A 23,769-nucleotide genomic window follows, 5' to 3' on the forward strand; every position below is an offset into this window, starting at 1 on the left:
AAGGAATCTCCACTTTGTCGCTTGCGTCCGTCCGCACCACCCTCAGGACAAAGGGTGCTGGGGGCGGGGAGGAGGGAGGGCGGAAGGTCGAGGGCAAAGGGCTGCAGAGAGAGGAGGCTATTTAAGTGGCCTGTTTACAGGTTACTTGGTTTCAACACCAAACCAGTCTTTTTCCAAGTCTCCCGCGCACCTCTGGCCCGAGGTCATACAAACCGCCCGGGTATCTCGCAGGAACTAGCAAGGCAGCTTCCTCCGGAGCCCGGACTCGGAAATTGCGCCCGCGGGGCCAAGCACCACGTGGAAACTCAGACTCTGCAAACCACCGCCTGAACCGGGAAGGCCGGGCCCGGCGACGCTCCAGGCAACGCCTCCACTGCCAACCAATGAGGAGCGGGGACCGCGTCGGGGTTTTCGCTCATTGGGTGGTGCTGGCTCCGCCCCCCGGGCAGTGCAAACCCTCCCAGGCTACTTAAGTCTCCGCCACCCCAGGGTTGCCGAGTCGGGCTTTTGTGTGCGGGCTGCTGGTCCCTGGCTTTCTATTCGCTCCCTTGTGCCTGGTTCTTCTCGGGCTCTCTCAAGCCCTCCCGCACCAGCTTCCCAGTTTTATCTTCCTCGCTCTTTTCCTCTCTCCTTCCTTCGCAGCTCAACATGCAGAAAAAAGACGTCTCCCCACACGGTTTCCTGCCTCACTTCCAGCACTTCGCCACGCAGGCCATCCATGTGGGCCAGGAACCGGAGCAATGGAGCTCTCGGGCTGTAGTGACCCCCATCTCCATGTCCACCACGTTCAAGCAGGGGGCTCCCGGCAAGCACTCGGTGAGCTGGGTCTGGCTGGGGCGGTCCAGGGCTGGGCGGGAAAAGAGAGGTGGCTTGCAAGTTTAAAAGGCACCCAAGTAATTTATAAAATGACTTATACATCTGGAAGGCAGCCGGGAAGGATGTTTGCTACACCTGTAATCCTCCTTGCAATAAAGGTTTGTATTGGATGGTCCAGTGATCACATTTCTTTTGATAAGCAAGACTAGAAGGAACAGTTTGTCCAACTTGCCATCTAGATTTGGCCTTCAATTCATGTGATTCTGGTAAATGTGCAGTTCAATACTGAGGATCATAACTTCCTTGAATTACTTTTAGCAGCAACAATTATAAAGATATAATGAGTCGACTAAAAAAAAAAATTAAGGGTTTTATAACTCAGAATCAAGATCATTTCCAGTAGCTGTATTCAATTGTTAATAGTTATTGAGTAACTTACTATATGCTAGATACATAATTACATGTGTTATGTGTATTGCATGTATTGTTTCAGGTAATTCTGACAACTGCCATAGCCTGAACTAAGTTCTCATTTTTCTCATTAAAAACAACAACAACAACAACAACAACAACAACCTGAGATTAGGGACAAATAACTAGTCCAAGGCCACAGGGCTAATAAGTTGTGGAGCTGGAATTCCAGCCCTGTTCTGGAACCCCACTTTTAGGCATTCGGCTACATTGTGCTCTACTCCAATAATGCTAGCAATAATGTAACTCATTGCATCATTTAAGCAGTGTGGTTTAGTGATTAAAAGCATAAATCATGTTGTCAGAGGACCTAGGTTTGGATTCTGACACCACCTCTTCTGATCTGGGTGACCTTGAGCAAAGTTACTTAACATATTCAAGCCTCAGGTTAATTCTGCATAAGTGGGTTAATAGTACCTACCACATAAGTTGTTGATGTGTAGGTTAAGCTATATGGTACATTATAATTGCTCAGTAGTTTGGTATTTCATGATGCTCACATTTACACTTTTTTCATTGGATCCTCAAAACAATCAGATCAGGGGGCAGGACAGATATTATACACTTTTTAGAGAAAAGGAACTTACCCAGAGTCATGGATAAGTGACATGTAAGGTTTATGAGAGCGGCCTCTTTGTTAACCACGTAGCCTTTTCCCTTTTGGTAGAATACTTGATGGGTCTTGGAGTACTTAAAAGTTTCTGAGGTTCAGAAAAAAGTTAGTTAAATGAACTTGGCAGGTCCTACACCTTGATTAAACTTCAAAAACCTCTTTACTGTGTTATGCTATAGTAAGTTGAAGAAAATTCTTTTAGATTTAACCCTTTGCTTTGTCAGGTAGAATTCTAAGGACATTTCTACAATTGGCTTAGGATACTTCTAGCTACTGTATTTTGGAATCAGTATGTGTACACAACCTGTCTTCCAGCATGTGGTTTGTGCCTGATGCAGAGTTTTTGTGAAAGTGTGGCTGCCAGAGCTTCTTCACAAAAGTTAACCATGTAGCTATGATATTAATAATTAAACGTTTTCAGAGAGCCAGCAGGGATGGTAAAATCCACAAACTCCACTTTATACGTTTAAAAAATCAGTTAAGGGCCTAAAGAGAATTTGAGGGGCTGAATGAGAAGCATCTAATTCTTCAGTTCCATTTGGAAAGCTATTGAATGGGTGAGGGGGTAGGAAATGCTTCGAAAATAGGCTTCTCCTCCCCCCCCCCCCCAAAAGTTAAATCTCTGCAGTGAATATTTATAGAAACATGGGGTACCTTTCTGTGGCAATTACCACATGAATACAAAGTTTTCTATCTGGAAAGTACAGCTGCAGGTCACATCAATTAGGTGATGGTGGGAAGAGATGAGAGTAGCTGGAGTCCTATAAAATAATGTCTATACCGTTTGTCAAAAACAAGGAAACAAAGCAACAAAACAATTTAAAATATATATTTATAACTAATACTGGGAGCTCCTGAATCAGAAACAAAGGTGTAAAGAGTGGTTGTCTTTATGTGCTATAGGAGGAGGGTTTTGGGGGGAGAGGGGGTAGGAAATTATAGGACTTTCATTTAAATCCCGGGTTTGAATTCTGGTTGTGACACTCCCTATAATATTTGGCTTTACTTTCCTCAAAGCAGAGCACAAGGATTAAATAAAATGACTGGATGAACACATTTAGTATGGTGCCATACACATAAAATAATACAAAACTTTAAAACGTATTGTGTGGAGCTGCTTTGCCAAGAATTACTCTCCCTTTTTTGAATCACTTTTGTAGAGCCAGGATCTGATCCTTGAACATTTGTAGAATCTGTTCATAGCTTCCTGTTGGAAGCTAAACAGAACTTGCATCATTCTCTTCTTAGGAAATGAAATACATGTTAGAAATAGGTTTACTCTTAGCTTAGGTGATTCCCTCTTCTTGATGTCCCCAGGTTAATGGGCAAAGGTAAGTCTAACATCATAATAATGCTAATAATACAATCAGTTTTCTAGTAGTTGGCACGGAGAGGACTTCTATATTACCTCACTTTATCACCACAGCAATTTCATGAACTAGATGCCTGCAGTTCATTCCCATTTATGGATATCGAGATCGACTGTGGGGAATGATAAGTAATTTGCCTGCTGGCATGTAGCTCATAAGTGGTAGGTACAGAATTCTAATCCAGTTTGGCTGACTTCAGAGCCTCTTCGTACCACTACCCTGTTACCCTTTCTATGGCAAGACATGCCATAAATAAATAAAACTTTATTACAGTAGGAGGAACTCACAGTTGTGGAGTTGTCTAGTTATGACGGTGGTCATGAACTTAGATTTCTGACTTCTTTTCTTCAGGGTTTCGAATATAGCCGTTCTGGAAACCCCACCAGGAATTGCTTGGAGAAAGCAGTGGCAGCACTGGATGGGGCCAAGTACAGTAAGTGATTTCCCATCCCACGTTTGTGCGGTCTGGAGTCTATTCTTACGTGCACAGAGAAGATCACAGAAGCACAGAGTGTAGAACTGGGATGAAATAAGGATTAGCTAGTTCAACACCGTTATTTTACTGAAACATTGAATTTTTTTACCCAAGGTCCCACAGCTGGTAGACTGTGCATATATATGATTATTAGGTAAGCATAAACATGAATCGAGACAAAATGGCAGAATTTTCCGTTTGGTATTCATGTAGATACTCTTTATCTGAAGCTGTCAATATAAATAGATAAAAATTAACTAAGTTTTATAAGACTACCTAAGAGAATATAAGCTTTCTTATATTCTGGTTCATTCACCTGATTTCCTGTGCCTGCGAATAGCAGCATGTGCACTAGCAGGCACCACTGATAATGTGCTCTCAGAGATTAGAAATTAGCTCTTGAATCCTGTGTTTATTTTCATAAGGGAGTGGATTGCTACTAAGTATCTTTGTGTTATTTATGCACATGATGCTAAATGAGGGGAAAATAGTGAATCAATACAAAAGTCTTAGGAGTTTTCTCACAGCAAGAGTGTGGGAATGAGGAAGAATAATGTGAATTATTGGATTTGTTTGGGATTTTGGGGAGGGGGTTGGTTTTATTTTGGATGAAATTAAACACAAAACTGCTGAAATTTAGTACTGTGTGGGGAGCATTATTTTCTGCAGGAAATAAAGACTGAGTGTTGTTTTTTTTTTAAGACTGAGTGTTTTTGTCAAACACTTTTCAAGTGGGATCCAGAAAACATGGTTGTTTTTAACTGCACTTTGAAGTTTAGCCATCTATATGAATTGTTGCAGTAGAAAACTGCAATCCTAACCTACACTTTTCTGAGGAGATTTTTTCTTTTTTGAAAAGTTAATTGGATTGTCCCTTCTACCAGTCACAGGTGATTTTTTTTTTTTTAATCATCAAGATGATCTATTGATATTTTGTCAGGATATTTTCTTTTATAGTGTTGAATGTGCACAATGCCAGTTATTTTTTATTTTACTATGTTTGTTCAACATAAGATCATATTTGTCTAAGCGAGATTTACATTAAAAAAATTAAAGTAAAATTTATTAAATTTATCAGACAGGTCTCAGGTGTGATTTTGAGTTTTGTTAAATTTGCTCAGTTATACTAGTACCGTGGTCGGCAAATGGCAGCTCATGAGCCACATGCGGCTCTTTGGTCCCTTGAGTGTGGCTCTTCCACGAAATACCACGGCCTGGGCGAGTCTATTTTGAAGAAGTGGCGTTAGAAGAAGTTTAAGTTTAAAAAATTTGGCTCTCAAAAGAAATTTCAATCGTTGTACTGTTGATATTTGGCTCTGTTGACTAATGAGTTTGCTGACCACTGTGTATATCCCTATAGTTAATGAATCATAGCTTCGCTCTATTCCTCAAGTTTGAAATTTCTTTAGAGCGTGATATTTTCAATCTGTAATTTAATTGGCAATTGGCCTTTTATCTCAGAATTCTATAAAAGAAATTATTTCCTTGAAGTGTTTCAGAGAAATGTTATCTACTTAAAGCAGATTTATATATTTTTAATTACATAGATATTTTATCTTTGAAATGAAAAGGGGTATTCTGTAATGATATTCATCATGGGCCTTCTCGAGACTCAGTGGTGATGACCGTCCTATCAGCAGAGAGGGACATGCCATTAATACTGTAGGTGTTTTTAACCTACTGGTCTGACTTTTTGGTTTACTCTGACTTGGTTTTTATTTTAGGTTTGGCCTTTGCTTCAGGTTTAGCAGCCACTATGACTATCACCCATCTCTTAAAATCAGGAGACCAAATTATTTGTATGGATGATGTATATGGAGGTAGGTGATCTCTTGCATTCGTGTTGTGTCAACTGGTATTTAAAGATAATAAAGTGGGTCCTGAATTATATTAACAATGTTGCCAAGATTGGTTCACTTACTTTAGATTTGAGTACTAGGAAGAAATTGTCTAAAAAGACACTGATGTTTTGGAGAGCATGCTCCTTAATGTTTGAAGAATAGAGATTGTGTGTTTTGAGAAACATTTTCTACTTCATGCCACTTGGTGTGGATACCAAGTATGTTTTTTTTGACTCTCTAGCTTAAAAAAAAAAAAAATCCAAGCCTTATATTCTTTACAATACACAATAGCCAAATTGTTTAACCAAAGTAGAATTGCTCTTAGTTGTATTTTTCTTGGCAATTGATGCTTCCTTATGTTTTTAAAGTGATTATACAGATAAGGAATGAACATTTCTTAATACAATGTCCTTTCCATTTTATCTGATTCTCTTCTGCTTCAGGTACAAACAGGTACTTCAGGCGGGTAGCATCTGAATTTGGATTAAAGATTTCTTTTGTTGATTGTTCCAAAATTAAATTACTAGAGGAGGCCATTACACCAGAAACCAAGGTAATTCAGTTTTGTTTTCATCATTTTTGTTTACGAGGGGACATAAATCTGAATAACAAATTTTATTAGAAGCCATTGGAAGCCATCAACAAGAATAAGATAAGTCTGGTGTCTCCTAGGTATTACAGCAGGGGTCCTCAAACTTTTTAACAGGGGGCCAGTTCACTGTCCCTCACACCGTTGGAGGGCCGGACTATAGCTTAAAAAAAACTATGAACAAATTCCTATGCACACTGCACATATCTTATTTTGAAGTAAAAAAACAAAACGGCAAAAACACCCGCATGTGGCCCGCGGGCCGTAGTTTGAGGACGCCTGTATTACAGCATAATGATTAGGTACATAAATTATGAAGTGGGATCCAAATTCTAATTCTGTATCATAGTTGTTATATTATTTAACTAAATTATTTAACTAAAGTCTCAATTTCTTCATTTGCAAAATGGGGATAATTGTACCTGCTTTATAGAAAGTTTGTTGTGTGAATTAAATGAGATAAGGCTTATGAAATGCTTAGCACAATTCCCAGAACATGATAAGTATTAAAAAATTTGTTAGCAAAAGCACACAATTATTAACTGCATTACCAAGCTAGTATTGGTAGCAGAAGTCATCACAGAAATTGGGTTACAGAAAAGGAAGCTTGTCAAGCCCCCCAAATTCTAAGCAAAGTGGCTTTTTAAGGGTTCTAAGGGATACTTCGGCAGAATAATAGAAGTAGAGAATGGGCCACTAGCAATCTTTAGCCTCCATCCTAGGAAGCTTGTATGCCACCGGAAGGTGTTTTGTGCTGAAGTGAATGGCATATGTGCTATTCTTTCTTGGGACCTCATTTAAATTCTGCATGGGTAAAAGAAGGACCAGTGTCTTTTATAAGTCAACCCCTTCCAACTTTTTGTTACTGATTAAAAGGTTTGAATTGTACCCAAGTTTATGTTGCAGTGAATGCTAAAAAATGAAACTATTTTCTCACACAAATACTTTGAAGATAACACCAGCGTGAACTTTGAGTGATTAAGGTTTATTTTCAAAGGAAAAATTTTTTTTAATCTTGCTTGGGAGAAAAGATACTTATTAAAATAGCTAGTCTGAGTCTTTTTAAGGAAAGAAAGCAAATTGTGAGTATATTAATTCTTGTCAACAGAACTTTGTACTGTCTCTTTACTGACTTGAATCAATACATTACCCCCTCTGCCCCCGAAATATTTGCCTCATCATTTGAAGTAGATTTTTTTGCAGGTAAACCTACTTTGTATTTATTTGCTTATTTTTACTTTCATTTTTATAATGAGTGGAATAATACATTCTAACTAGGGAATAATTTTTATAGATTCTTTAAAATCAATTCTCATAGAATATATATTACTTAATTACCTTATCTTTCTTATGATAAAACTCAAGAGTTTTTATCCATTTACATAAGTAATAAAAAAAGAAATGTTAACTCTTAAAAAGAAATCAGTAGATAATGTCATTCAATACAGCGGCACCTTGTTTAACAAATAGAATTTTTTTCTTTGGTCTTAAATAACTATCAGGCATCAACTGTGTACCTGAATTGTACTAGATTTTGGAATATACAGATATGTATATGATATGGTCTCTTTCTTAAGTGAACTTGTCAGAGCTGTGTGGTCCCCACAGAGCTGTAGCCCGGTTTTCTGGTGTGTGTGTGTGTGTGTGTGTGTGTGTGTGTGTGTGTGTGTGTTTTGCTTTCTTCTCACTCTAAAACCTATGCTCTTCAAGTCCTGGGTTCTTAATTTATAATTTCTAGTGCATCTGGAATTATTGACATTAAGGATTTTTTTTTTTTTTTTATCATAGAGCTAGTTCTCTTTAATGAAAATTCTAGGATGTAACTTTAGGCAATCTATGTTATCCTTAAGAACAAAATTTCCGGACACTGAATTATGTCTTTGGAATACATCCCCTTTTTTAAATAATTACAATAATTACCTTGAGTACTTTTCTGCTTGTATGTATATTATCTCATTTGATTTTTACAACAACTCTTATCAGGTAATTATTATCAGGCCCATGATACAGATGAAGAATTTGAGGGGTACAAAGAGCAAGTTACTTAGCTGTGACCTCTCAGAAATTGATGAGGGCTAGGATTCAGATTTGAACCTTTCAACTTCATCATCCAGGCTCTTCTGCTATAGCCTCCCAGATGGTTAAAATATACGGGATGTATGTCTGTACAGCGTTTTTGATAAACTGTTGTCATTTACTGAATTGTTTTAGCTTGTTTGGATTGAAACCCCCACAAACCCTCGCTTGAAGATGATTGACATCGAAGCCTGTGCACATACTGTCCATAAACATGGAGACATCATTCTGGTCGTGGATAACACTTTCATGTCGGCATATTTCCAGGTAAATGCAAATAAATGTTTTGGTTTGATTAGTGGACTAGAGGGACACCTGTAATTGGGTTGAAAAGATACTAACTAATGGTAGAAAAGGCCCAACTATAATAATTTGTCTAATCAATGACTGTGAGTTTGAAAATTATTTTAATGTAAACAAGGCCTTTCTTTCCTCAGGTTAATATCTTGTATATGGGACTTGGTGTGTTTTAAATGATGTCTTAATTAGCTTTTAGGTTTTTATAGGATGTGTAAACTCTCCAAAGATGTAACCTTATTTTATGATTGTATCTGTCAGGGCCTTGCACATAGTAGGGACTTGCATATTTATGTGCTGCTTACAAGTTAGTAACATTATTTTTCAGTCATCCCTAATACGTTTTTATTTGACCATCCTTCCAAATAAAAGGAAAAGAAAAGCTGTACTCGGTGACATCTCGATGTATGTCACGTATTAGTTCTTCATTTCTCTTCCTTCCTCCTAGCTTCTCTTCCCTTAGCACCCATAGATTATGCATATCCCTTTATGTCTTAACCTTATTTGTATTATGAATTTCTACTTTGTTTCACATTGTAGCTGTAAATATTTAGAGTGCTCCTTTTAAACCATCTTTTTTTTTTCCTACCTACCCACCCCTCTACATACATCTCCACCCCCAAACTTTCCCATTTATCCTTCATTTCTTTCCTTTTTTTTTTTTTCTTCCCAGATTCTTTTTTTCTGTTCCATTTGGCTCCTTTTGGTAGATCATCTTGGGATCTCTGTAATTGAGTAGTTGTCTGCCCCCCACCTCCACTCCTTTCTCCCTCTCTTTTCTCTAATTAACCTAACTTTGTTTCCTTTCCTTATTAGGAGTTACCTTCTCCCTGCTCTATCTTTTTTGCCTGCACCCTATAGTCCATTCTTATTACACTTCTGTAGTGCTTCTTTATTATGCAGAGTTCCAGAAACCCCAACTCCTTTTCTTCAGCTCTTCAATTAGGCACGTGTTTACAAGCTCAATTGTTCCCATTTCCCCCCTTCTATTCTGGGTCCCTGAAGTTGGGCCAAGCTTCTGCCTTCATGTGACTGGCTGACTCCCTGGAAATTTGCATAAGCCTGTTCTCCACTATCCTTCGTTTTATTCAGAAAGCATTACTATGCTTTTATTTTCCTTTCCTGAAACACTCTTCCCGGCTAAATTGCATTCAGATAGCTTCATGGGCCACCTACCTTCATGATATATGATGGTCCCTCAGTACCCAAAGGATTGGTCCCAAGAACGCCTGTAGATACCAAAATCCACAGATGCTCAAGCTCCTTATATAAAATGGCATAGTAGTTGTATATAACCCATGCATTTCCTCTTGTGTACTTCAGTTCATCTCTGGGTCACTTATAATACCTAATAATACTCTGTAAATCAACGAGGCATGTGGCCCGTCGGCCGCGAGTTTGACATGCTTGCTGTAAATGCTATATAAGTAGTTGTTACTACTGTTTTGCTTAGTGAATAATGACAAGGAAAAAAAGGCTGTGCATGTTCAGTCCAGACACAACCATTTTAGGCCTAACTACATAGTACCAGAGTCAGCAATGGTATAACTTTATTTTTCAAATGTTTTCCATCCATGGTTGGTTGAATCCATGGATACAGACGACGGATATAGAGGGTTGACTATATCTTTAGTTGTTTCCTTTAACATCTCGTAACAGAAAACCTACTAAGGCAGTCTGTTTCTAAGTGAAAATCTCCTGGCATTATCTATTTGTCACAGGTGATTTTCTTTCCTTTTTTTTTTTTTTTAAATATATATTTTTATTGAATTCGGAGAGAAGAAGGGAGAGGGAGAGATAGAAACATCAATGATGAGAGAGAATCATGGATCGGCTGCCTCCTGTACGCCCCCTACTGGGGATCGAGCCCGCAACCCTGGGCATGTGCCCTTGACCAGTAATCGAACCCGGGACCCTTGAGTCCACAGGCCGACGCTCTAACCACTGAGCAAACAGGCGAGGGCATCCCAGGTGATTTCATTCTTAGATTCTTTATCCCAATTCCTTACTCATCTACCACTTACACTAGTCCAGTTAATACAGCCTAGGAGTGATCTGGCTGAGTCACACTGAGTCCTGCATATTGTTTTAGCCTGGGCCTGTCCAGGTTACTCATCAGGCTTCGCCCTCTTTCTCCTATTACCGTCACTAATATAGTCCAGTTTTTCTACCTTCCTGAAGCCCATATCACATTGCTCATGACAGGGATGAAATGCTTCATTTCAATCTGGATGCATTCCAGTTGAATTAATCAATCACAGTGTTCCTAGGCAACCACATGTATTGATTCCACAAAGCAAATCCTCTGAAAAGGTCCTCTCACTGTTTTATCCTCATGAAAACTGAATACATTCTCTTTCTTGCCTGCCTTTTGTCTTCTGGATCTTCTGTAAGTCTCAGAAAAGACACAATGACAGATTTACTAGCATAAAGTTTCAGAGTAGAGCCCTTTGATGCAGGTAGTCCGGGTGGGAGTCCGGGCTCTACCAGTTTTTTTATCTGAGTGATCTATTTTACTAGTATTTCTCTTAGTCCTTTTTCCTCATTGGTACAATTAGAGTCATACAGTCCTTATTTTACTGAGTTAGGTGAAATATTTTGCACAGTGTTTCACTGGGTTACATAAAATGTTTAACATGATTCTTGGCACATGATGCAATCAAGAGATGTTAGTTACTGGATTTTTCTGTTGACCATAGAGTTTACAGAATGTTAGTCCTGGAGGAGACCTTAGACATTACCTAGTTTGAGAGATGAGCAAGCAGCTATGCAGACAGTGCTTAGAGCAGTATCTTACTTAAAACCTGATTATGAGGCCTGGCTGGGTAGGCAAGTAGGTTTGAGCATTGTCCCCTTACACCTAGGTGTTGTGGGTTCATTTCCTGGCCGAGGCCCATATGGGAGGCAGCCCATCAATGTTTCTCTCACATATTGATGTTTCTCTCTCTCTTAAAAAAAAAAAAAATAGTAAAAACATATCTTCGAGTGAGGATTAAAAAACACACACAAAACCTGTTTATGAAACATATATAGCCCCCAACATTAATACCTTCCAAAGTCTAAACAGCTAGTGAGGTTAAAACACACACACACACCACCACACACACACACACACACACACACACACACACACACACACACACACACACTCTCACTCTTCGTTTTAAAGAAAACATAAATGGAAAGATGTTGATAGTATATTGTTTAATGAATATGTTGATTATATCAAAGACATCTTAAGACTAGAGAATTAACTTGCAGGACAGGTGAGGGAAACAATCCAAACAAATGTGTTTTTCTTTTTTAAAGGTGACTGGGTGCAACCTTAGATTGCCTTGTCAGGGAAAGCAAACCTCTGAGGAAGTGACATTTATTAATTTGTTTGTTTATTTATTATTTTTAAAATATATTTTTATTGACTTCAGAGAGGAAAGAAGAGGGAGAGAGATAGAAACATCAATGCTGAGAGAGAATCATTGATCGGCTGCCTCCTGCACCCCCCACATCGGGGGATCGAGCCTGCAACCCAGGCATGTGTCCAGGCTGGGAATTGAACCATGACCTCCTGGTTCATAGGTCGATGCTCAACTGCTGAGCCACGCCGCTGGGTGCAAACAAGTTTCTTTATAAGTGATTTAAACTTGGCAAAACTAGTATAATAAAAGAGTAATTAAGAGTCAAGATCATGGCAAACCAAGTGAATAAGCACAGCATGTATTGTCAGGTTTTAATGATTAAAAATCCAAGAGATTACTTGCTGAATGTTTATGTCAGTTATCTTTTGTGTTTACTGAATCATAAGAATGTCAGCATTTCTGCTGTAAGTCATAAATTTAGGAGCCAGTCAGCAACTGCCCTAGAGAAACAGGTTCAGAGACCTGTGGGCCTGAGTTTACCTGCTATTTCTAAAAAAAAAAAAAAAAAATGTGCCTTTGGATTGACTATTGGGTCCAATTCTTTGTATTTTTATTTGGGGGAGGTAAGAAAGGGAACAATATCAGGGATCCTGGAAAATTTTAAGATGTATATATTTTTGAAAAGTTGGAATAGGAATGGTTGTTACAATAACAAATAGTCAAGTAGTGAAACATATTTTCAAGTGATCTCTTATTTAAAATAAAAACCTTTTTTCTTTTCAGCGACCTTTGGCTCTGGGAGCTGATATTTGTATGTATTCAGCAACAAAATATATGAATGGTAAGACATGCAGAATCTACACTTTGAAAGTTCTTTTCCATGAATCAATGAAAATAGTGTAGGGCTATTTTTGACACTTTTGATCCCTTTTCTTCCGCTGTTATTTAGGTTTTCTCTATGACTCCTGTAGCAAGTAAAAAAATTACACTTTGATTAAGTATAAGATTTCATTTATAACAGATCTAACTATGCTCATGATTTATGAGCAGAGAATTAAAATTTACTATAAAAGATTATACTTTCATCCTGCTTACAGCTTTAAAAAAAAACTTTTACTTTTTATATGATTTTTATTTTATTATTTTGAGTATGACTTTTGCTAATATAAAATAAAGTTTATTTAAACTTATTCTAGGAGGCTTTTTCCCAGATTTCTCTCAAGTGAAAGTCACATTTTAGAAATTATAAATTGAAGTAAAAACACGTTGTTTTTAACTTAACAGTGTTTGTTTTGTCTTAGGCCACAGCGATGTTGTAATGGGCTTAGTGTCTGTTAATTCTGAGAGCCTCCATGATAAGCTCCGATTCCTGCAGAATTGTGAGTATTAAAAAAAATCTGGATTATTTTATGGTCTCAGAGAGGCTACATTTAATCTTTGTATTTCCACTAAATGTTGTAAAGTTATAGCATTCTATTAATTTAGAAAGAAATCAGAAAAAAAATTGGGTATTTAGAGAAAGTAGAAAAATTGGGTTATAAAGATTTAGTTATAGCATAATGGGGCTTTACAGCATGACACACAGGATGAGTTGTGTTATTTTTCAAATCCATGTTAATTTTGATCAAATGTGGTTAAAGCTCAAGTGGATTTTTAGTTTTAAGACTTAATGGATATTTTTTCTTTTCTTTTCACACCAACATTTGGTATGATGGCTTTCTTATACTTTTTATATCTGAAATGGTGGTGAATTTTAAATAGCACATAAGATATAATCGTAATTTTCATCAGATGTCTGTCTGCATATCTCTTCCTGGTTAGATTGTTTAGTTATCCCAGGATAGATAGGAGTTATTTTTCAGAGACTTTGATTAATTATTACAGTTTGACAAACACGTAAGATACAAACATAATTAGGGATACAAATGCCCTTCTAGGAAGTACATCTTGAAATAACAAAAGGGGGCTCTGAGGAGGGAACTAAAACTTATTGCTTGATAAGTTTCATTTGTAAAAAGTCAGAGTGTGGTCCATATCCTAGAGGCATGTAAAGTCATAGGCTGCTTTAGACAAAAGCTAAATCGACTCACCGTGGAACATTCAGTAATAACAGGAGCTGAACTGCTTTTTTCTCTCTGTGTTGTAATACTTTTTCAAAGAAATAAAAGGCTCAGCTCTGTGCAGTATGCCATTTTATTAAGATCATAGAAAGGACTGTTTAGGGTCATATTCGAAAAGTTGCTGTGTTTGCACATAATTTTCAGGATATTCCTTTTCCCTCTCATTTTAAAGCCCATTCCTCTAAGCATAAATTATGCTCCATTCTCATGCTTCTGATTTGAGATATTAATTCCCCTTCCCCCCACCCCCTAAAACTCAAGCAATGGATTTTGTAGCTAGCTTCTCAGAGACACTATCATGAAAAAGAGGGGTCAGAAAATGTTGGGCGTTCCTACCAGCCTTCAACACTAACCCAGGATATGTTTATTTTGCAGCAATTGGGGCAGTCCCCTCTCCTTTTGACTGTTACCTCTGCAATCGAGGTCTGAAGACACTACAAGTCCGAATGCAGAAGCATTTTGAAAATGGAATGGCAGTTGCTCAGTTTCTGGAATCACATCCTCTGGTGGAAAAGGTTATTTATCCTGGTAGGTTAGTCTGATTTCTAAGCACATATTCTTGGGATTGTAAGGCTTATCCTAAGCATCCTGTGTATGTAACATTTATTTGTAAGTTAGGTGCTATCATATATTTTCATGTTGTTCATTAATTATTGAATGCTGCTGGGTGTCAGCTCTGTGGTGGTTCTGGTGGTAAAGAAGATAGACATGATCTATGGCCTTGTGTTGCCTAGTGGATGCTTGGATGTTAAGAAATTAGTCTTGCCCAGCCGGGGTGGCTCAGTGGTTGAGCGATGTCCTATGAACCAGGAGGTCATGGTTCGATTTCCCGGTCAGGGCACATCCCAGTCAGGGCACACTCAATCTCCAGTGTGGGGCATGTAGGAGGCAGCTGATGATCAATGATTCTCTCTCATCATTGATGTTTCTATCTATCTCTTCCTCTCCCTTCATCTCTGAAAAAAAAAAAAAAAACATTACAAAAAGAAATTAGTCATATGCATTAGAGCAGCAATTTTCAACCTTTTAAATCTCATGGCACATATAAACTAATTACTAAAATTCTGCAGAGCACCCAAAAAAAATATTCTACTTTTTGCCAATCTGACCAAAAAAAAAAAAAAGTACAATTTTGATTCATTTATACCGGACAGCTATTGTTGTTGTTATTTTTTTTTAAATTTAATATATTTTTATTGATTTAAGAGAGGAAGGGAGAAGGAGAAACATCAATGATGAGAGAGAATCATTGACCAGTTACCTCCTGCAAGCCCTCTACTGGGGATCAAGTCCCCAACATAGGCATGTGTCCAGACTGGGAATCAAACTGTGACCTCCTGGGTCATGGGTCGATGCTGGTCACTGAGCCACACTGGCTGGGCCATTAGCTCTAACTTTTTTCTGATTTAGGTTGGAACTTGATACATCTCTATTACTTACACCCATCAAAACCCCCTAAAGTTCTCTTCCTTTTTGAATTCCTTCACATCTAACAACCTGAAGAAATGCTCATGTGGACATACATGTTACTGTTTGAATCTATTTTGCCAATGGTTTGAATTGTGGTGGTCTTAAGTAAATAACTATTTTAAACTCTTAGAGGTATCTAGCCAGGTATTCTTAGGTGTACAGGAGAATTAAGTCTGATTTCTACCCTCAAAGAACTTTAATAAGCCAAGGCAAAAATACAAGGTGGGCAAAAGTAGGTTTATAGTCATGAGTACATGAAACACAGAATTTATTCTTGTATTATTATTTATTAATTATATTATTTTTCATAGAGTCACTGTAAACCTACTTTTGCCTCATCCTGTATCTATGCTAGTAAGTGCCCTATATGTACCCTACATAAAGAGGTGTACATTTTGAATGAAGGAAGGGAGAAATGTTTGGGGCTGTGAACTGAAGAATGGGTAGCATTTGTTAAAAAGGCTTGGACAAGGCATTTCAGGTTCATTCAGTAAATATTAATTGCCAACTACGGACCAAGCTATATACTAGCAACTGGAATCCAATTATCAACAAAAGAAAAGGATTTCTTATGGAACTGTTGGGAAGCCTGGAGACAGGCACCATGTGTGAGACTGGTGGGTCAGACTGGACCTGGGTTCAGCAACCTTGGTACTTGAGTTCAGGCTAGGAAAGAATTCAGAGCCAAGACTCAAACTATAAGAGAACATTTATTTAGAAGATTACAGAGGTAGAAGTAATTCATAGAAGAAATGGGCTGAAGAAACAAGTTATAGAGGCAAAGGAAGGGAGGGCCCTTGGAGCTTGGGGGTGAGGAAGTTAAAGGTGATGCGAGTTGGGAGGGGAAGGGAAAAGGCCTGGGCATGCTCCCGGTAGGAGAGCGAGCTGGGTCCTCTGTCTTAAGGGTGTTAAGGATGGAGATTTTAGGGGAAGATCTCAATAGAATATTCAGCAGCTCTGCAGGTGTGTCCTTTCAGGGTCAGGTTCTCCACTGATTGGCTGGTCAGCGCCAGGGCAGGGGGTCATTATCCAGTGCAGCCGGCCTTGAGGTCAACCTTGGTGTTGCTTGTCTGGTTTTGCTGTTTTTCTGGGCCGAGAGCTGACATACAGCTGAGGCCTAGATGTTATCTGTAGGGACTAAAGGTCAGGGGATCCAAACCGCTTGACCAGCGATATGCTAGGGAGGAAAGGTCATCCTGGGATGATGACCCACCCTGCAATTAATTTTTGCTCCCACCCCGGGCTTTCCGCCCTGGTGACCTTGTGTACCTGGCCCATCGTCCTTGCTCTGCTCATGTTTGTCTAACTGTCTATGACAGAACTAGGTTGGTGAATAAGACAAATATTAAGGAGGACAATACAGAAGGATGTAATTAACAAGGGGTAGGGCAGTCAGTGTAGAGAATGTTCCAGGCAGAGGTCCTAATGATAACCAGAACGGTGAGTGATTTAAGCAAAAGTGTGGAAAATGTATTACAAGCAGATTCAGACTCCCCTCACGGGGAGGGGGGTGCCCAATAATGGGCTGCCCCCCTCCAACCTTGTAGTCCAGGGGAATATATTTGCTACAAGCCTGCTTCTATATCAATCCGAGTCGTCACCTGATTGATTCCCTCAGTTGTTCTTGCCCAGCAACGGACCTGAACTTTCCCTGTTCCTACGTGTTCTTTCTCTGTCCCTGTGCTGAACTTTCCCTGTTTCTATACGTCAGTTCTATTGTTATAGGCCCTCCCCTGTTTTCCCATGCCTCCCGCTTTGAGTCCAGAAACATTTTATAATTTCTGCTTAGTTGGTTCCTGTGGTGAGGCTGCTCAAACTGCCGTGTCTGCCCCCGCCTATGTTCCACCTGCCCTTGCTTTCCACTGGACCCCTGTCCTATCTGTCTGTGTTTCAAATGAACCCTCTCGCTGAGATGAAAATGGAGTGTGGTACTTCTGGTGTAAAGAAAGCTGGTGTGGCGAGAGCAAAGAAAAGAAATAGAAAGGAAGCCAGAGAGAGAAAGACAGGGGCCACAACAAGCAGACAGCTGAGACCATCGGGTAAAGCTCAGGATTAGGCTTATTTGTAGTTTACTTGAGCAAACTGATTTTTTTTTTGGTTTTGTTTTGAAATTACTTGTTTGACTCTAAAATCAGACTTTATTCCAGGGCTGCCCTCTCATCCTCAGCATGAGCTGGCAAAGCGCCAGTGCACAGGTTGCCCGGGGATGATCACCTTTTATATTAAGGGCGTTCTTCAGCACGCTGAGGCTTTCCTCAAGAACCTGAAGGTAAGCTTTCAAAACAGGTTATTACATTCTAGAGGTAAGGCCTTCTTACGGCAGTTTATTATCTCTCACTTCCATCCAACTCAGATGGATGTTTTTGTACCTGCAGATCACACCCACAAACCTCTTTGTCATGAAATGCATCGGGTTAGAAAATGGCTTTGGTGTGGTAGCAGATATCTGAATATGTGTATTTATTTAGCTCTCCAGAGACTGCCATCAATTTTAGAGAGACAGGATGTTCTAGCGCATAGGTTTTCAAATTTATTTAAAAGTAAACCCCTTTTCCCAATGAAATATTATGTGAGACCTCAAAGTAAGGTGCTGTTAGTGCAATGGCCGAGCCTATGCTGGAACCCAGCCCAGGAGTGGCTTTCCACACCTGTGGCCTCCCAGGCTGCATCTGCCTGGAGTGAGGGAAGGGAGGCCTTTGTCTAATTGCACAGTGGCAGGAAGTTCTCAGGGGCCCACGGAGAGTCCTACATAACCACAAACTAAGCTTTCGTTGGTCAACCTCACGCAGTAGACTGAGTTTTAAATACTATCGGTATATAGAATAGGGTGCTACCAGATTTATCAAAGCCCTACTGGTCCATCTCTGAAATCAGAAAAATAGTAGTGTGTATTTAATTTAATGTGGCTGTGAGAGTAATTTTTAAAATATTTATAAAATTCTTTGCTACGATAACACTAAATACCAAAACTGATTTACTTTTTCTTCTATTCCAGGGGGGCAGTTTAATGGATGTATTAATTTAATAAGTGATACATACTAACAAATAAGTGCTTAAACATTTAGATATTTTTCTTTAAAGGATAACTGTAACCGGACAATCAACGGGTCCACACTGCCTGTCACTACTTGAGCCAATTAAGCAGAGAAAGGGTTGAATCATCCGCAAAAATCTGCCTCTGCGCCCCCCATAAACCAACTGCTTATATAGGGTAGGACCAGGATTACATGGGGAAGTAGGGATTACAGGAATGGGAAAGTAGGCAATGAGGGATGGGACTCCATTGTTTGGGCAACAAGGTTGTTAATCCTTCCATGATAATAGGCAGGTCTTGAATGAGAATGGACTACATTCCAAGGTTGACTGCCAGGTCCAAGGTTGACTCCCAGGTCCCAGGGGCCTTACAGCTCCCAGCCAGAGTAGACTGTCCTTTCTTTAACCAGAACAAGGCAATCATGGTTAACAGAGCATGATTAGTATTTCCCATAACCATAACTAGTCCCCAATATTCTTTGTGCCCCTAACATAACCACAGAGCTAGGTCTCAAATGTAGTAATTCTCATATTAATTAGGAAGGTATAGGAGATTCATCTTTATCAACTTTTAATGTTGTAAAAGTTTATACATAATATGTCAATTAATGAAATCATTGTTATGGATTCTATTCTCATTTTTTTCTCTGACTTTCTTGGCCAATTATCGTTTATTCATAATCATCACTATTTCCCATCCTCTGTCCCAGGGCCACTTAATTAAAAACATTTACTTGTAGATATTTGTATTTTTATTTTGGTGGAAGCTCTAAATTAATATTTTCTTTGCTATAGTTATTTACTCTGGCTGAGAGCTTGGGAGGATATGAGAGTCTTGCTGAGCTTCCGTAAGTATGTTTTTCTCTTTCATAGTATTTTAACTTTGATGTCAGTTTTAGTGATCATTTGATAAAGAAATATGATAAAACCAGAAATAATTCAAGATATTTAATGATCAGAAGAGCATGGTACTATTTAATCAGAATGGATTCTAACTCAATAGAATGGAGACTGATGAAATCTCATGGAGGCTACTTATCAGTGTTCTCTGGAATTTATCTCCACGCCTGTTCTGTCTGAAGGACATTCCAGCAGAGATTGTATGTTGGGCTTTCCGCCTTTGGCCCAGGACTTGTTCCATCCCACTCCGTCCTGGAAGGGAGATGGAGATTTTGTCCTGGAAGGGCTGATTTCAAGGCTTCTTGGGAAATGGGGAATGTGTCTCTGATGAAACACCTCCAACGCCTTGATTGTTAGGAGAGGGCCCAGCTAGCTACCATCAAATATCTAAGAAAAGATTTCAATCAAGGACATTGTAGAAAAGCAAGCAATGACTGCAGCAAAAACACGTAGGACAGTGAAACAAGGAAGGGCATAGGAGAAGCAACAGGAGAGCCTAGGTTGGGCTTCTTTGGCTCACTGGGAAGTCAGAGAAAAGGGGCCCTGGGGACAGGGTCAGGGGGTTAGCCTGGGACGAGCTGCTACTGCCCATTGCTCTCCTGGTTACAAGTCTCTTAGGGCCCCTTGGAGTTTAGGAGATAGGTGCCTCTGGGGGGAGGGGGAGGGAATGTAGCACCTTATTTTACAGACAAGGAAACAAAGTTTCAAAAAGTTTTGCTGATCCCTCAGATGTCACATGGGAATATGTTAGGAACTTAACTCTTGAGGCTTTGCAATGAGGGGAGGTAAAAGCAGCCTGGATCTGGAGTTGATGCCTATTCTACCAATTACTTAACCTTTAAGCTTCATTTTTTTTATCCATATAATGGGCTTAATATTTGAAATAATGATTGTCATTTATTGATTACCTGTCCCACCAAGCATTCCTGAATTATATCCTGACTTCATTGTATGTTACTATGACCATATGTTGTAATTATTGCGGTGGACAATCAACAACATTACCTAATAATTTTCAACTGCTTGTGTGTTTTAATTTCCATAAACATTTCTGGAATAACTATGTTCTGGAAGCATTGTACTGAGGGGGTATTAGAGATTACCAAAATTTGGGCACATTTTCTGCTCTCTCATTGTAGTTTACAGTTTCTGAGTAGAGTTAGGCAATTTCACAAAGTTAAAAAGAAGAAATGATGCCCCCCAAAATGATTCAAATAATTAAGATAACACTTAGAGGTTTTGTTAGTCTTTCAAGGAAATGCCTGTTGAGTCTGGATGGACAAGAGGGCACACTCAACATATGAAATTGGGTTATTTTTCATAGTAATGAAATGTGTATTACTTTAAGGCGAGTCTTAAACCTCTCCTGATTTGTTTAGGGATTTGGTTTAAAGTTGCTTGGCCCTCAGACGCTCCTGCTAGGCCATAACCCTGCTGCCTGTAGATGAGTGAATTTAGGTCAGAGCTTGCCTGTTCTATCACCCTCCTTCTGTGTCTCCCCACTTGGCTGCAACTAGTGCAGCATTGCAATAAGGGAGGGAGGGGAGAGAGGAAGCAGAGCCAGTGTGCACTGGGTTGGTCTCCCAGCCTGGAAACATGTATTAATTTTGTGACCTTAAAAAAATTGCTTATCCTCTCTCAACCACAGTTTTCTCCATTGTAAAATGTGGATAATATTGTGCCCCGCTCTTAGGGTTGTTGTGAGAACATGGGGGGGAAATAATGTCTCAGCTAATGCCTTGGTTCATATTAAGTGCTCAGTAAATGCTAACTACTCTTACAGATTATTTTTTTATCAGGCTTTTACTACATTACTATATTGCAAATACATCCCAGGTACATGTAAGTGCTTTTATATGTTCCTTCCACTAAGGACTGTGACACACTTTTGAGATCGATGGTATATCCAATTTTTATCCATTAAAATTAAGTTAATGCACATAAATGACCTAGAGTACCTGTTTTATGAGAAGCATACAACAGGTGGTAGCTACTATTATTTCAGATAAGGAAATGGACTCTGAGGACAGGTAAGTTTTACAAGCCCACACAGCCAGTATGTGGAGGGGCTGAGATTCATACCCACGTCTCTTGGTCTCAGAGGCCTAAGTTCTTATTTCTACCTGTGCACGCTCTGTTAAGGAATTAAGAGCCTGAAAAGGCAGAACATCTTAAGGAGGATGTTTACTGTAAAACTTAATTAGAGTAGTGAAAGAAGATATCCATTTCCTTTGACCATGACTGAGATTTTCTTTCCATGGGCCTGAAGTGAGGTAGGAGAAAGCAGCTTAGGCATTGATTTTACTGGCAGTGTTCGGGGAAAGGTTGAGTGTTGGTGGAAATGTGAGTATTAGAGTTCAGAAAGACTATAAGCCCCTCTGTGATATCTCAGCCCACAGAGATCTCCCTCCTCTGAACTCTGGCAGTCCTTGTTTTCATACGGATTTGTGTTGACTATTCTGTTTTGTGAATTGTCATAGTCTTTAGCTCCTGCTTTGTTATCTAGGGTAAAGAAAATATCTCATTCTTCTTAGTTTCCTAACTCTGACTGTAATGCCTAACCCATAGTAGGTGCTTTGCCTTTACACTGGGTTATGTGCCAGAATTCCTAATGCACGCTGGCTGTTCCTAGTGATCCTGGGTTGCCTTTTCCAGATCTGTCTCAGAAGGTCCAATTCTGGATTGATTCATTGATCCAGAAGAAATTAATTCTGATTGGCTCTTGGTCCCAGAGGCCTCTTGTAAGTTCAGCTGGTTGGACATGGCATATGATTTCTGGCCAAGGTCTCATTCAGGCAAGGTATTAAAATCTACACACTGGAGGCTGTGTCTTTCCCTGCTGTATGGGGTGCTTGACTGGCACCTTCAGTGTCTGGATTGAGTGTACCTTACTGATGCTATAAATTGATAAAAAAGAGTTTGGATTTCACTTAAGTGACTAGAAAAGATAATATTAACAATTCCATTTTTTTTTTGCCTATAAAAAATTATAAGCATATGAAGAATTTGATATTTAGAGTAGAAGAAATTAGAAGATAATTGCAATTTATGATTCAGAATATGCCTCCATTGATATAATATAGTGGTAAAAAATATGCTCACTCTGGGCCCGGCCGTTGTGGCTTAGTAGTTGAGCATTGACCTATGAACCAGGGGTGTTATGGTTCAATTCCCAGTCCAGGCACATGCCTGGGTTGCAGGCTCGATCCCCAGTAGGGGGCCGGGGGATGCTAGGAGGCAGCCGATCAATGTTTCTCTCTCATTGATGTTTCTATCTCTTTCTCCCTTCCTCTCTGAAATCAATAAAAATATACATTTTTTAAAAATTTGCTCATTCTTCCTTCCAGGGCAATTATGACCCATGCATCAGTGCCTAAGGACCACAGGGATGCCCTTGGAATTAGTGACACGCTGATTCGACTCTCTGTGGGCTTAGAGGATAAAGAAGACCTACTGGGAGATTTAGATCAAGCTTTGAAGGAAGCAGTAAGTTTTATTACTTTAGTGTTTGTGGGTGTGTGTGCATGAAAGTGGTGCTTAATCTTGGGGCTGGGGCTCAGATTTATAAAGAGAGGCCTTGCTATGAATGCTTAAAGGTTTTTCTCCTCTCTTCCTGCAATAAACAGGGTGTATAAATGTGCATAGAATGTAGTCGAAGTGCAGATTTAAAAGATGGTAATATTCAGAAAAGAGTCCTGAGGGGAGGTGAAGTCATTGCCAGCATATTTAATAACCTGTTTTTCTTGTGCACTGTTTTTACAGCACCGTCCAAATGCACGTTGAACCTAGCATACCAGAACTGATATTAGAAGTTGCTTCCTGAGAGATCAAATATTCTGAATGATCAAATGGACCATTAATGAACTTCTGTAGATTTTCAAGTGAAAATTTTAAGGCACCTCATTACCTTTCACACAACTGTAATCTTCCAGGGATCATCCCTGTTTTCCACAGTTTCCTCTTTCCCTTATTGTCATTGACAGGTCAATTCTGTTAACATCTTTTTGTTAATTTTGGCATACATTTGCCTTTGAAGGAGGTGAAATTTGTGTTGCTTTTTGGGATTATTCTCTTTTTTTTCATAGCTTAGGAATTATATTGATCATGTTTACAATAAAGTGATAATTCACTTTTGATGTTTTCTGAAGAACTTAAATTATTAAATGAATGTTTTTAAATCAAGTGTGATTTTTCATATCATTGAAAACAGCACTTAAAACAATGGTTTACACTTAATTACCATAAGCCAAAAATCACATGCCTGTAAAGTCTACTGTGAAATTCTACTGATTTAAGATGGTGTTTACTATTTAAAAAAAAATAAATCTAATTATTAAATCCA

At 39.1% G+C, this 23,769-nt stretch overlaps 1 protein-coding gene across 3 annotated transcripts; it reads left to right on the forward strand.

Annotated features, from left to right (window-relative positions):
- Nucleotides 1-508: 508 nt before the first annotated feature.
- Nucleotides 509-23,769, forward strand: CTH (cystathionine gamma-lyase). Of its 3 annotated transcripts, none has more exons than XM_054721251.1 (12): nt 509-816; nt 3,622-3,703; nt 5,470-5,565; nt 6,030-6,139; nt 8,387-8,518; nt 12,688-12,745; nt 13,206-13,283; nt 14,400-14,552; nt 17,630-17,763; nt 19,323-19,375; nt 22,775-22,913; nt 23,190-23,769. In XM_054721251.1, exons 1-12 carry the CDS (start codon nt 649-651, stop codon nt 23,208-23,210), a joined length of 1,224 nt encoding a protein of 407 aa, XP_054577226.1. In that variant the 5' UTR covers nt 509-648; the 3' UTR covers nt 23,211-23,769. The 3 variants fall into 3 exon arrangements, with proteins under 3 accessions (XP_054577226.1, XP_008137756.1, XP_054577227.1); XM_008139534.3 differs by having other exon boundaries at nt 17,642-17,763; XM_054721252.1 differs by lacking the exon at nt 3,622-3,703 and having other exon boundaries at nt 675-816.

Source organism: Eptesicus fuscus, chromosome 9 (assembly GCF_027574615.1).
Source record: "Eptesicus fuscus isolate TK198812 chromosome 9, DD_ASM_mEF_20220401, whole genome shotgun sequence".
NCBI lineage: Eukaryota > Metazoa > Chordata > Mammalia > Chiroptera > Vespertilionidae > Eptesicus > Eptesicus fuscus.